The sequence below is a fragment of the Myotis davidii genome, unplaced genomic scaffold (assembly GCF_000327345.1).
Source record: "Myotis davidii unplaced genomic scaffold, ASM32734v1 scaffold244, whole genome shotgun sequence".
NCBI classification, from domain to species: Eukaryota; Metazoa; Chordata; class Mammalia; order Chiroptera; family Vespertilionidae; genus Myotis; species Myotis davidii.
In genome coordinates, this window is record NW_006294993.1 from 1,532,248 (window position 1) to 1,542,627 (window position 10,380).

General features: G+C 56.3%; 1 protein-coding gene across 1 annotated transcript in view; it reads right to left on the reverse strand.

Annotated features, from left to right (window-relative positions):
- Positions 1 to 907: 907 nt before the first annotated feature.
- The window catches only part of LSM14B (LSM family member 14B), a 13,485-nt gene continuing 4,012 nt past the window's right edge, over positions 908 to 10,380 (reverse strand). The window contains exons 3-12 of the mRNA XM_015567677.1: positions 9,867 to 9,991; positions 8,946 to 9,109; positions 7,944 to 8,073; positions 7,089 to 7,205; positions 5,119 to 5,289; positions 4,828 to 4,905; positions 4,461 to 4,622; positions 4,062 to 4,212; positions 2,409 to 2,593; positions 908 to 1,951 (exon numbers count right to left, since the gene is read on the reverse strand). Of these exons, the coding sequence (XP_015423163.1) occupies positions 2,422 to 2,593; positions 4,062 to 4,212; positions 4,461 to 4,622; positions 4,828 to 4,905; positions 5,119 to 5,289; positions 7,089 to 7,205; positions 7,944 to 8,073; positions 8,946 to 9,109; positions 9,867 to 9,991 (1,270 nt within the window). The 3' untranslated portion in view covers positions 908 to 1,951; positions 2,409 to 2,421. The remainder of the gene's footprint in view (positions 1,952 to 2,408; positions 2,594 to 4,061; positions 4,213 to 4,460; positions 4,623 to 4,827; positions 4,906 to 5,118; positions 5,290 to 7,088; positions 7,206 to 7,943; positions 8,074 to 8,945; positions 9,110 to 9,866; positions 9,992 to 10,380) is intronic.

The following is a 10,380-nucleotide window of genomic DNA, read 5'->3' on the forward strand; positions in this document are numbered from 1 at the left end:
TGGGTCCCTGAGCTGGTTGCCCCTTACAACTCTGCTAGGATTCTAGGGTCCCCTTTCTGCCTCAGTAGCATTCTTACTCTACATTCCCCTTGAGGGCACATGTAATCTACCTTCTAAAAAGGAGTCAAGAGGCCCAGATACTTTAGTCCAGCCTAAAACAGGCAATTGTCACAATGGTTTTCAGTTGAAGACTTGAGCAGCAAGGTTGGTCACACATGGTAACTGAATTGACAATATGTAGAATCTCAGCACAGAGAATATTTTAGTTCAACTGTTCCCAACGAATTTCAAATTCGTGCCCTGGCTATCTGAATCTAGCATGTGCACCTGGGAGGATTGTTTTCATTGGTCAAGGATGTTAGTTGCAAAAAAAGTTTGCCAAAAACTTGTCAAATTAGGAGTGACAGCCAGGCCCAGACCTCAGGGGCCTGCTGCTCAGTCCAACTCTGGGCCTGACTGGACCACAGGCAGGTATGGAGGGAGGAAACAGCTGACCAGTGTGTTGCTTCTGAAGTCACCCAAAACCCGTTAGAGTGGAGGGATGCTTCAAAGTCTGAAACCAGCCTGTCTGCTGCTCTGCGTAGTCCAGGGCCCAGCCCTGGAACAGGTTCGAAGGCACTGAGAACAGGGACGCTTAGAGGCTGCGTAAGGGGTGGGCCAAGGGATCATTTCTGAACCAGGTTCATTTGTGAACTGAGTTCTAGAAACTACTTTGTGTCATGAAAGCAGAGCCACTCATCCCAAAAGGGTGGCCCATGGTGAAGGGGCCTGACACTGCCCAGTCCAGCTGAGACAAGAGCATCAGAGGTCCCCTACGGCCGACTTGCTCGGGCCTGCCTAGGGCAGGCCTGTCGGGTGTGATGGGGTTCAGGCAGAATCAACAGGACCACTTACTTTCAAAGCAGAGAAGATTTTAAAGTTTGCGTGTTTATTTTAATTACAATATACATTACTCCAACAGAGCAGCCCCACTGCTACATTCTAATTCTTAGCCAGTAAGTCCTACAAAAATAAACCAAGCTTTTACAGTAACTTAATACAGAACCAAAATCTTTATAGCTGTCTAAGGATTTAGTTACCAAGGTGCTTATGTTCACCAAGATGCCCTGTCTTCAGGGGGGAGCATGCTTGTACTAAGATGACCGATTTACTCATGCAACAGTTTACATCCCACCTCCCTCCACCCACCTACAAAACAAACACAACTATTTACAACTCGGAGCTCTGTCAGCCGAGCTTGCAAAAAAGACTGGCTCATTTCCAAGTGGATGAGACTCGAACAGTGGTCTGAGTCCAACACTGACTGGCAGGACAGAGAGGATGGGTATGCCACCCCAATCCTGACTCCTATGGAAGCCAGGCTCTGAGTAAAAGACAGCTCCCAGCTCATGTTCAGGCCCCTCTGTGCCTCCAAGAGTGCCAGCCTGCCAGTCCCAACCTCAACACCACCACCCTGGACATCAGGTGGTCTGCTGCTCACACATGATCTGCGGGAACTCCACTTTCCCTGCTGGGGCCCACCCGACCCCACACCCCCTGGGCTGGCCCTGCCTTGCTCCTGAGGCCCACCAGTGGCAGTGGGGGTACCAGGCCAGCAGCATGAGCGCCAGCTGGGTGACAGAGCTGTGCCTGGCTGCCACACGGTCCACTTTAAAAGTCAAAGTTGTCCCCCCCCAATTTTTTTTTTCAAAGTGAAGATCAAGCTTTCGCTCTAGAAAACTTTTTGCAAAACACCAAAACCTTAGGTAGACTGTGCATAACTGAAGAGGAAAGACCCAGAGACCTCAGAGAGGTCACCCTAAACACTCCCCGAACATGAGCAGTTCTAACTCGGACCATGTCCAAGTTCCATGACGTCAAAACAAAAGTAAAACGGTGACCCAACGCCTGTCTGTCCAGTAAGTGCAGCGTCCTCACTCGGCTTCATTTCTGCCGCTGCCTCTGCAGGAGCCTGCAGGGGGAACATGACACCAGATGAGTGGGCTCAGCAGGCGTCCCCCCATGTCAGGCCAGGGCTTCCTAGACTCCCCCATCACAACCCACCAGGAAAATTCCTTCTGTATGCATGCCGTAGCAGGCAGCTCCAAGTCCCATCCACCATGACCCTCTTACCACCCAGACCCTAAGGGGCACGCACGTCACCCAGGACCTTGTGAAAAGGCAGGGCCAGGCTGCACCGAGACCCTGGCTTGTCACCAGCTCTCCTGGCTGACCCCTCTCCCCTGAGGAACAAGCACTAGGCCCTCTTGCACAGGCACCCACTTTGACAACGCTGGGCCCGGGGTCCCCAAGAGCCCCCTGGAGATTTGAGGGTGGACCTCACCTCTGCGCTTCCTGAAGAGGCTCCCTGCAGGGGTACTGCAACCCCATGCCCTCCCCTTAGAGAACCCTGCAAGTCACCCACTCACCTCCGGCTGCTCTTCACACCCTGCCAGTCCCGGCTCTGTGGGAAGTCGGGTTTCGCCGGGTGGTGCCACTGCCCCTGCCCCCCCGCAGTCCGCCTCGGAATCCACGGCCACGAAGAAACCTTCCTGACACCCCAAAGGTCTCCGTGTTGAGCTTCCTCTCCTCAGCCCACGTGGTCCGCCTGGAACTGAAACAGACAAGGGCTGTGAAAACTGACTGCAGGGGCAGCCATCCCAGCTTTCTGAGCCTGGGAGGAAGAGTCACTGTGTTCCTAGAGCCATTCAAGGGCGACCCAGCTGGCCCCCTGCAGTTGGACAACCAACACTACAGGTGCTCCAGGCCTGTTCCTCACGGGACTAGGCTGCTGGGCACAGAGCTCACACCTCTGTCCACCAAACAAGCCTGTGACACTAGTGCACTCCAATGGAAGCCACCTGCTTGCTGGGCTCAGGCCTGCAGTCTCCAAGGCCTGGAGCAGACCATGGACCAACCCCCCCCCCCCCCCCCCCCCACCCAAAACAGGTTTCTATCAGATGAGGAGGGGCTGGGTTAAATGGACAGGGTCCCCAAGAGTGTGCTTATACTTACGGGTGCTGGGGACCAGCACAGCATGGCTCCAGAACCCTTTGAGCTCCCCAAGCACCGCTAGTAAATACCCGCAACTGTTAACAATCCTCATTTAAAGAAACAGCAGCTATGTCCCAGCTGCCACTGAGGCCAACCAGCTCTTCTCACATCCTGCCAGCAAACCATCAGCCCCCCCTTCAAAGCATTTTAGAAGCCAAGCCTCTCTCCATCACCAGGCCCAGTTGAGACACCTGAACAATTGGAAAGTGGCCGCCTGCAGCCACTCTCACCGAAGACCCACGTGGTCAGGTGGCTTCAATCCTGGGTTCCCAACCTCTAACAGCTGCCTGCCTTGCCCAACAGAACAGGCTTGGAGACCTGCTCTCGGCCCATTTCGAGTCACGGCCCGGTTCTCCTCAATGCATTTCAATCTGTGTGTATCTTGCCCCTCCGCATCCACTCGTCCCCGCCAGAAGACCTCAGCGCAGGCGGTGAGGACCCGCAGCCTGCTTTCGCTGCACCCTCTGTGCTCAGCAGTGCCTGACACTCTGCTTGCCAGTGGAGGGATCAGAGTTTCCGCAGCATGCCGCTCAGATTTCTCTCATGGTCTAGCTTGTTCACGGGGCAACACCTGAGTAACCAGCGGTCAGGTGCTGAAAACAAATCACACGAGGGGTGCCAGCCTCAAGCGTCAGGTGAAAGAGCACCCGGAACAGAACACTCCTAACACGCAGGCTGACAGGTCGCCGGGGCCTCAGGCCTCCAGGGCCAGCTGGGAATCAGGAAGAAAGTCCATAGTCACTCGGCTGGGGGGTGGGGCCAGCCCAGCCTCAACGGGCAGGGCAGAGAAGCCAGGAGGGAAGTGGGAGTGGGGCTCGGGCAGACCCCTCAGTACCTGTGACTGCCGGGGCCTCCCATGCTGCCACCTTGGGATGGATTTGTCCACTGTGGCAGACATGTGAGTAGGGCCCTGAACCTGAGACCTGAGTGGTCACCAAGAGAGTGCGTCCCAGTCCTGGAAACGAGGCAGTGTGTGTTTTCCCACCAGCTCACCCGGACCCCCATCCCTCTCACCCTCGCCCCCCCACCTGGTCTTGAGTTCGGAGGAAATGTTGTCGAAGAAGGATTTGGACTTGTCATAGTAGCAGTTGGGCCCCAGGTGGTCCTCCTCAGCAGGGGCCTCGTCATTCTGGGTCACCACTGCTGGGTCCTTCTCTTCCCCCTTCTCAGCTTTGTCATCTGCACAGAGAAGTGGAGCTCACTGAGTGGCTGGAGGCAGAAAAGCACCTCTGTCCTCGGCAGGCCCGCCGTCACTCAGCAGCCAAATGACTGCTCTGTGCTAAGTGACTTCTCCCTCCAGCCCATGCCATCCACCCTGAAGGGCACAGCCCCCACCATCACCACCCCATCTCACGGATCCAGCTGTCTGACCCACTCTGTGGATACTCCATGGAGAACAAGGGAGATTCCCACATAAGGACTCTGACCTTTAAAGTTCAGTTTCTTCTTGAACTCCTTGTCCAGCTCCTCACGGTTGAACTGGGCGTTTGCACTCTCAAAGTCAAAGTCCCCCTCAAACTTGATTGTGTTCTCCTTGATGTTGGTTGGACGGCTCTGCCCTCTAGAGCGATTCCTTGTCCGTCTGTTCCCTGTGAGGAGAAATGACAGTCATGGCTGATGAGCCACCAACACAATATTACTGAGTGTAAGACAGATGACAAAGAGAGGAAAAGAGAGGAGAGCACACTGAAGCCACCATCGAGCCCTAGCACCCCTGAAACTGTGCCCAGAGAAGCAGGCAGGGTGGTTGGGGTGGGGGCAGAGAGCACGCCCAAAGGTGGCAGCAGCTGTTACCTGATCTCCTCCTCTGGGGCCTCCTGTTCTCGTCGTTCACCTGCCCTGGCGTTTGCACAGCGGCTGGCTGAACTACATCTAAGGCGCAAAAGGGGAGAGTAAGGCAAGCGCCTGGCAGAGCAGAAGCTGGGAAGGAAGCAGGTGGCACCACCCAGGGGACATGCGGCAGGGGCCTGCCCTGCAAATGCATGTGGTGTTTGGGAGGGGCGCCATTTCTTTTACAAAGCCCCCAGGCAGCAGCGTGCACAGTGAGAAGAGGGAGTACACCCCAGGGAGCGAGTGTTTCAGTACCGCTGGCACTCTTGCCGCTTGGCAGGGCAGGGCGCCCGTTGAGCTGCACCCCCACAGTGCCCTTGCCGCCAGGTAACAGCTTTTTGGCGTTCAGGTTATCAAGAGAACCAGTCTGGACAGCCTGCTCCACCATGGGGCTCTTGCCAACTGGGATGGATGAAAAACCAGCTCCTGAGTTGGGGAGAGAAGGCAGATTGACAACAGAGCAAAGGAGAAAGTCCCCCAGTCCCCGCAGACACTTCTGTTCAAGCAACCACCCAGAGAGGGTCTACCCCACCCAGCCCAAGCCCCCTCGGCAGGCCGCCCCTCTGCGGCTAGCCCCGGCAGCAAGGCCAGCTCAGCCTGGACGCTGAGCCCCAGGCTCTGTTCAGAAACCCCTCAGAGGGAAAACACCTGGCCACAAGGAGCACCTCCCAGGTGGTCTAGGAATGGCTTTCGAAAAACCACACAAGCTCTGACCCCAAGGAGGCTTGGTGGTACCGATGCTGTATGAGGACTTGTTCCACACTGGCCCGCGCTGAGCGAGAACCGTCCTAGTCTGGGACTGTCCAGAATCGCAGTGGTCAGCCACTGGAGTTAAGCTCCTGGGAGACTGCTGTTTTTGCGTAAGGCGTAACAAAGCAGAAAAGATGAGTAGCGCTGACTACAGAGAAGTGCGGCCTGCGGTGCTCTCGAGGGTCCAGGCTTGTTCTGAAGAACGAAGACTTCCAGGCTGCCTTGGGCAATGGAGCTGCACTCCCAGCCCTGAGCACAGGACATGCATGCTCAGACACCGGGCCTCACAAGAAGGTCCTCTAAAGAAAGAGGACAGAGGGGCGTGCCTTACTCATCAGCTGCCTACTCCCCTCTCACCCGGTCCTGGGTCTGTGGGTAGAAGTGCACCAAGGTCTGAGACAGAAAAGACCAGCCCCTAACCTCGGGGTCCTTAGTGCGAAAGGGGCGGCTCAGGACAAGTGACGATCACAATTTTTTTCCAACAGGACAAAAACCAGAGAAATTACTGTGACAAATTCCTTGTCACCTGATCAAAGTACTCCTAGGGCTGACTGGAACAGCCTTGTCACAGGCAACCACAGTGTCCCTACAATGGGCACTGCCCCAGAGCACTTCCTCTGGCCTGTCACCTCCCCAGCACAGCCTTCCCTGAGCTGCATAGCCCAACTGAGTCCTCACAGGCTAGCACACAGGCAAGAACCTTGGGCCTCTGCTTTCTGACACCGATGGAGCAGTTAAACCATCTTGCCTCGGCACAGTTTTCAGGGTCCTAAGAACAGAGTGTCTGTGTAACATTTAAGGAGGGAGAAGTGTCACTTCTTGGTACCGCAAGTGCACTGGCGCCCGTGCAGGGCACATGCAAAGCACAGGCCGACAGGCACTATCCTGGACCGAGTGAGCCTCCACACGGTGTGGGCAGAGCTCTGCCCCCAGTCATGCATGTCACCTCCAGACCCCCAGCAAAACGCAAAGAACCAACGCCAGGCAAGGCCAGAAACCCCCACCACCAGCATTAACAGGCCAGACATCAGCCCCACCGTTCACCTGTCAAGAGCTCGGGCTGGTCACCCAACTTTAAAGCGGCTTCATCGTACTCAGCCATGTGAGGCCCAATTTTGATGAAAAGAATGTTTCACAAGTCCCAGAGCTGCATGCAGCTGCTCAACAGGCTCCCCCAGCAATCCAGACCACGGAGGACCGGCCAAAAGCCAGGGGACAGCCCTCTGAGCAGAGGGCAGTGTCCACACGTGGCAGTGGCAGCACAGCAAGCGAAGGGCTCCCTGGTCCTTTCTAGCCCTTCTTTAAAACCAGGGTTCTTAAGTCAGGACCATGTGCTGAACCAGAAACGCAGCTTAACCGATCCACAGGCTCAGCCAATTCTGTCACAGCCACTGTCCCTCTGGGCTATCTATGGTTTACCCGCCCCTGCTCTCAGGATGCAAAGACAGCGTGCAGTTCTCCCAAACTGCCGTTACCCTTGGAAGTGAGCTGGTGTGGCTCTGAGGACATGTCAGGCTCTGACACGGGCTGTGGAGATGGAGAGGAGCTAGGGCTGGAGGCTGCGGCTGAGGCTGGAGGGCTTACCAGCTTCTCTAAAAGAAGAGAAAGGAGAGAAGAGCAAAAAGAAAGGGCACAGATAAGTAATGAGACACTTGTCTTGCATTTAGCAGGCTTGGAAAGAGCCAAGCATCTCTCCTAGGACACTTTGCTCACACAAACCTGTTCTAGAAACACAAGGAGCCGGGCCGAGAGGGCACCGCCACACTAGGAGCAGCAGCCAAGACAACAGGACTCAGAAGCAAGGGACCCACACAACCGTCAAGGGCCTGATCACACCCTATCGCCAGAGCAGGAGCGTGGTGGGTGAGGCTGCCAACCCCATGGCCTGACTGCTCCGAAGAGCTTCGGCCAGGCCCAGGCAGACCATCACTATGTGTTGGGATAGTCTTTTCCAGAGTTATTCAACTGGGGGAAACAATTTCTGAGCGAGGCATCGACAGGAGAATGAAGAAGAAATAACCTGGCAGTGCTGTATTTCAATTTCACATTTACAGGCTCACAAATGTGCAAGGAGTCAGACGCACTGTGATTACACCTGGAAGTTATCAGGTCTTTGAAACAATGTACCACAGCCTCCCCCAGACCTGGGCTGACACCAAATGAACGTGGATTTGGTTCACCTGTTCCAGGACCCAGCCTGCTGCCTCCCCTACTCTCAGTGAGTAGTCACTGAACGTCCTAGCACTCGAAGGACAGTGTCCCCATCAGAAGCTGAAGCCCGCTTCAGGAGGCCACAGCACATCAGGTTAGCAGAAAGAAAGGTTACTCACCTAGACCCAAGGAAGCTGCATACTGCTGACTGAGCAGGGAGCTGGCGGCCAGCTGGCTGTAGGGCGGCATCCCTCTGAAGGGGCTGTAAGGCACGTGCGGCTGGAAGGAGGAGCCCGAGCCCAGGGAAGACTGAGCAAGGGGACACACAGGTGAGAGCAGCGCCAGGCCCCCGTCGCCCGGCCTGTTCAGACAGGGACAGACACCCGGATCTGCCAGACTGCTTCTTGGAAGCTTGGGTGGCCCTCAGAGGGGTAAGCTCCCAGGATGGTCTAAGGGAGCTTACAGCTGCCTTGACCACATTTTATCCCCAGCTCCACCTGCCCAGGTAATTCTCACTCAAATTTCTCCTAACTCACTTAATCCCTCTAATGGCTCCCACTGCCTGCATCAGGTAGTCTAAGCTCTGCACAAGAGAAGACACACCATCCCTGGCTTGGCCCTGCCCCCAATGGGAAGGAGGCCAAGAGTTCCCATTCTCTCAGGCCCACTGAGGGGCTTCTCCCTGCAGTTTGTGCTCCAAAGGAGCTGGTGAATACTTCATTTACAAGTCAAGAGAAAACATGAACCGGGGCTCCCTGGTAATCCTGGGCAAAACACGCCATAACACAGCACTGCAATTTAACATCTGGGCAGACTTAACAGAGCAAGTCCTGCTGTCCCTGCTAGCATCGTATGCCATGCACACCATCCCGCTGGGGATTTAGACTGACCCAACCAGAAACTATGGACAAACACCGATTCCCTGGGCACACTCGCCCCCCCTCTGACACTGACACACACACATACACACACAGCATGTCTGTCTCCACACACAATACTGACGCTGCAGAAGTTAAGACTTTCCACAGCAACACCAACAGCCTGGACAAAAACTAAACAACTTTTCATTAAAAGGCCATTCCTCGAGTTGAGTGCTCTGGCCAAACAGCCGACACCAAGTTCCACTTGGCCTCCAGCGCCCCTCAGAGATTGTGTCCCCCAGGCGTGGAGCCCGCACTCACTTGGACGATGGCAGGGTCCTGCGGGAGAGAGTGCTGAGCTTTTGGAGGTTCACACACGGTGATGTCTTTGATGTCGCTTCCCCGGAAAATGATGTACTCATAAATCTCCTCTCTGGGAGGGGCAGGCCTATCTGTGGGACGGTCTTCAGTACCGAAGGACCTCACTTAGGAGCAGAGGAGAAAACACGTTAGTTGTCCCAGCCAAGACCGTTCAACCAACCCTTTACGGCTACCGCCCCTTCCTTGGGTGCCACCCATAGCCCAGCACCGGGTTTCCACACTTCAACTACTCCCCCCTCCAATTTTCAACGGACAAGACCCCAGTTGGCAAAGCTCCAAAAAGTTCTAGGTCACGAAAAACCCAGAACAAGTCCCATGCCTGGCAGCCTCACGAAGCCAACGTGCTCACAGCAGAACAAGGTCTGCTCTGCGGAACCCCCCTGCACATCTCACTTGGCAGATTCAAAGCCCAACAGCTGCTTTTTGATGGGCACCTGCCACACACGAGCCCCGGGCAGTGCCCCCTTTTCTTGGAGAGAAGTGAATACACGGACAGAATGGTTTCCGCCCTCCGACCCATGCCAGCCTGGGAGGAGCCTTTACAGAGGGGATGCAGAGCTTGACCCGCCCCACCAGCTCCTGAGTCCACGGCGAGCTTCTCTACCCCAAGGCCCGGAGACCCAGGTCTTCCGAGATCTCTGGGGCGCCCTCTACCCAATCTGAGCACAACTCCAGCTGCGACCAGAAATGTCATGGAAATGTAGCCAAGTGCCCGGAGCACAAGGGAGCGCATAGCTCCCGACACTGAACTGCCTTCCTGAGCAGCGCAGCCTGCCCAGGCCCGGAGCCCGAGGCCCGGCTCCCTCTGACATCGGAGGGAGCGCTGCCCGCTAACAGGCCTCTGGCGTCTCTCTCGCCTACCCAGAGCCACACCAGCGGGGACTCTGTAGACCCGGCTGCGCTCCGCACTTCTCTGGAAGAGGCACAGAAAGGACACTCGCCATCTTTCTCGGAGGACGTAGACAAAGAAACTTTGAGGCCACCTCCTGCCTCAACAAGCCCAGAGAAGAGCCACAGCCCAACCATCTTCCTTCCACTAAGGGTCCCAAGAGGTCCGGTGTGGCTCCCTGCAAGCACCGGTCCCTGAAGGGTCCGCCCGCAGCCATGTCCGAGGGGCGCGGCAAGCACTTTAAACGGGGCACCTCGCTGCCAAGGCTCCGATGCCCACATGCGTCCCGATAAGACGCTATTTACTCGGGCTCAAGGCCACGGCTGCTTAATCCTTTCCAGACGGGCCTGCAGGAGCCGGGTATTCCCACCCCCGCCTTCTGGGGAGGCCGGAGCCCACTCCCCCGGACCGGCTGCTGGGCGCCAGCTGCCCCTCAGCAGGTGGGGAGGAAGCGGCCCAGCCACCGACCCCCACCTGCAGGAGGGC